The sequence below is a fragment of the Nelumbo nucifera genome, chromosome 1 (genome assembly GCF_055504915.1).
Source record: "Nelumbo nucifera cultivar China Antique chromosome 1, China Antique-T2T, whole genome shotgun sequence".
Classification (NCBI taxonomy): Eukaryota; Viridiplantae; Streptophyta; class Magnoliopsida; order Proteales; family Nelumbonaceae; genus Nelumbo; species Nelumbo nucifera.
The window spans coordinates 113,205,304-113,208,697 of record NC_142649.1 but is presented as its reverse complement, the minus strand read 5'-3'; the positions used below and the strand labels follow the sequence as shown (position 1 = coordinate 113,208,697).

Sequence of the window (3,394 nt, the reverse complement as noted above, 5' to 3'; positions counted from 1 at the left end):
TTCCAAGTGAGAGATCTACAAGTTCCCAGGTGTGATTAATGACTAAAGAGTCTATTTCACTTTTTTATGGCTTCTTTCTAAAATACTGCATTAGGTGAAGTTTAGCTTTCTAATAGGTTATTAGGTCCTTGTCCACAAAAAATGTGAACATTCCGTCACCCAAGTTTGTTTCTCTTCTTTGTCTTTTACTTCTCCTTAAGTCTGGTTCTTGCCTAAGTGATGTACTAACTCCTTGAGCACCTACTTGTTCTTCGTTTCTAATTTGGTGTTGGGAAAGTTCCCTATTTATTGTTTCTTTTCTCTAAGATGTGTTCAAAGAACTCTGTATCTCGGGACTCTATTATTGTGTTATTTTCGACAACATTATCAATTGTTTTAATTACAAGAAACCAATAAATTGCATTGCTTTGTGCATATCCAATGAACACATAGTCACAGATTTTCGGTCCTAACTTCTTTCTTTTAGGTTTAGGTATTCCAACATTTGCTAGGCAGCCCCCAAACTTTTAGATAGTTCAAACTAGGTTTTCTGTTATGCCAAAGTTCAAAGGGCATTTGTCCTTTCTTCTTGGGTGGCATTCTATTATATAGGTGACAAGCCATTAGGATTGCTTCCCCCCACAAATTCAGAGGTGCACCTAAACTAATTAGCATTGCATTCATCATTTCCTTTAATGTTATGTTCAATCTTTCTACAACTCCATTACATTCAGGTTGATAGGGAGTTGTGGTTTCATGTATGATTCTATTTTCTTCAAAGAATTTTCTAATGGTTTATTCATCATAATCAATTCCTCTATCTGTTCTAAGTCTTTTTATTTTCTTTCCTAACTAATTTTCTACTTCAGTTTTGTAGTTTATGAAAGCTTGATCAGCCTCGTCTTTTGATCTAAGTAGAACTACTTTTGGCTATCTAGAGAAGTCATCTATAAAGGTTATATAGTATCTTTTCTTCCTCTAGCTTCATGACATTTAAGGTTTCCTAGATCACTGTGTATAAGTTGTAACAATTCAGCTTCTCTTTGTACACTTTTATGAGGTTTCTTAGTAAATTTTGCTTTTACACATACATGGCATTTTTCATTTATAAAATTAATAGGAATATTCAAAATTCCTAATTTACATAATCATTTTAAATAAGGAGCACTACGATGTCCTAGTCTAGCATGCCAAATATCAAAAGATTCAACAATATAAGCAGAAAAAGAAGCAGTTTTATTCATAATAATATAAAAAATATTCAGTACAAACAATCCTCTTGCATTGTATCATTTTCCAATAAATACATTATTTTTAGTCAACACAATCTTGTTTGCTTCAAATGTGAGTTCCAGTCCTACTTTTTTTAGGAGTGTTCCCAATACCAACTTCAGTTGGATCTCTAGCAGGTGCAACTCATCATTCAACATTAGAATTTTTCTTGAAGTCAGTTTTAGAAGCACATTTTCTTTGTCGATGACCTTCGAAGTTTGTGAGTTTCCCATGAATACTTGCTCTCCTTCAGTCTGAGTTGTATACTCATAGAATGAACTATGGTCCCCACAAATGTGCTTGGTAGCACCAGTATCCAGTACCCACTCCTTCGGCTTATCAACTAAGTTTACCTCAATTACCATGGTTGCGATAACATCCTCAGTCAAATTGACTTTCGGTTTTCCAAAGTCCTTTCGGTACCAGCAATCCTTCTTGTAATGTTCGCGTTTGCCACATACATAGCAATTTCCTTTCTTTTGTTGCTTCTTGAATTTCTGATCATTTTTCACATTCAAGTTCTTTTTGAATTTTGCAGTCTTTTCCTCCACCAGATTGGTTTTGGAAAACTGGTCCTCATCTTTATTTCTATTCTTTTCTTCTGTCTTAATTCGGACCACTTCTTGGTCCAAAGTAGTGTCTTTCCTCTTATGCTTCATACTGGTTTTGAAATCATTCCATGTATGTGGCAGTTTCTCTATGAGAGAATCGGCAATGAATTCATCCGGCAGTACCATGCCTTCCTTTGCTAGTTCCAAAACAAGAACCTGGAACTCATCTATTTGGGCAGACACGTCCATGTCTTCTTTCAAGGTGAAGTGTAGGAAGTTAGCAATGACATATTTCTTGTTTCCAGCATTTTCTAGAACATACTTAGTGTCCAATGCATTCCAGATTTCATAGGCATAATTGTAGGAAGAATAAACATTGTACAATTCATTGGGCAAGCAGTTTAGGATATGGTTGGTGTAGAGGTGGTCAGCTGTAGTCCAATGTTCTACATTAACAGAACAGGCTGGTTCCTCCATGTTTAGTAGGTTTGGTTTTGTCAAGGAAAAAGCTACCCCTAATTGCTCTAAGGCAAGCAACAGGCATTGTCTCCAACGCTTGTAGTTGGTTCCATTGAAGGGTTCAATCTTAGAGAAATCGGGAATTGTTCCGGTTCCTCATGAAGGGGTAAGCAGAGATAGGTTCCATAAATGCGGTTTTAAGATTGTTGTAAAAATAGTAAAAAGGCATAATGGAACTTATCGGTAATCGCTTTTCAAACCGAACTTGCAGTGTTGTGATGTTGTTGCAGCAACTCGGAACTGGGAATTGCAGGGAGAAGGAGGGCTAAGTCGTGCCACTTGGTCACTCTCCTTAAAACCGCATTTGCCCCCTACGGTGCAGTCGGGTGATCGCAAATTGGTCGCTAAGATAAAACAGCCCACAGGCTTATGGTAGGCGTGCACTCGCTTACCAGACCTCTGCAAACCACAAAAGAGATGATGCTCAGATTTCACAGATAGAACAGAGAAAAAGAATATCGAAACTGTTGTGTGTTGACTGGGTCAACTAGCACTCTTCTTTTAGAGTGCTCTCAGACCCGAATGGATAAGAGGGAAGACAAATTCTTGAAAATTTGAATCTCCCTCCAACAATCATTCGCATCAAATTGGCTATGGGCTGTCTGACCACCTATATCCCATGCATATGCTATTTGTCAATGACTTGATGATATTTGGGAAAGCCACGATAGCAGAACTTAGCATTGTTAAGGATGCATTACATTGTTTGGGTTGATGAGCTCGGGACAGGAGGTAAATTACGGGAAGTCTGCTGGGATTTTCCTCGGTAAAAATATCCATCATCGCATATGTAACATGTTGATACGTTTCCTGCATGTGAAATGTATTTCACACAAGAAGAAGTAAGAAGGTTTTGCTCTCTTCTATTGTGCATAGAGTCAAGAGTCGATTAGACTTTAGAGGGTTGGAACTTGGAAGGCTCTCCCTTTCTCTGGCTGGACAAGCGACGTTAATTAACTGTTTCTTCGGTCGTATCTTCGTGTGCACCTTTTCTTATGGAAGCTCTTGTAAGGGGTTGCAACTCTCAAGACAAGAAATTAACTGTTTCTTTGTGAACCTGACAATATGTGTCC

At 37.7% G+C, this 3,394-nt stretch overlaps 1 protein-coding gene across 1 annotated transcript; it reads right to left on the bottom strand.

Annotated features, from left to right (window-relative positions):
* Window positions 1–1,268: 1,268 nt before the first annotated feature.
* LOC104590159 (uncharacterized) lies at window positions 1,269–2,279 on the bottom strand. Its single transcript, XM_010248703.2, has 2 exons — window positions 1,803–2,279; window positions 1,269–1,682 (listed from the first exon to the last, which is right to left on the bottom strand). Exons 1-2 carry the CDS (start codon window positions 2,277–2,279, stop codon window positions 1,269–1,271), a joined length of 891 nt encoding a protein of 296 aa, XP_010247005.2.
* Between the last annotated feature and the right edge of the window lie 1,115 nt (window positions 2,280–3,394).

Bases quoted from the DNA above. Each gene is read 5' to 3' on its own strand.
- LOC104590159 (XM_010248703.2), bottom strand. From the start codon at position 2,279: ATGGAGGAACCAGCCTGTTCTGTTAATGTAGAACATTGGACTACAGCT. The intron at 1,683-1,802 runs GTGGAGGAAAAG...CATTACAAGAAG, and splicing joins AGTTTTCCAAAACCAATCTG to GATTGCTGGTACCGAAAGGA.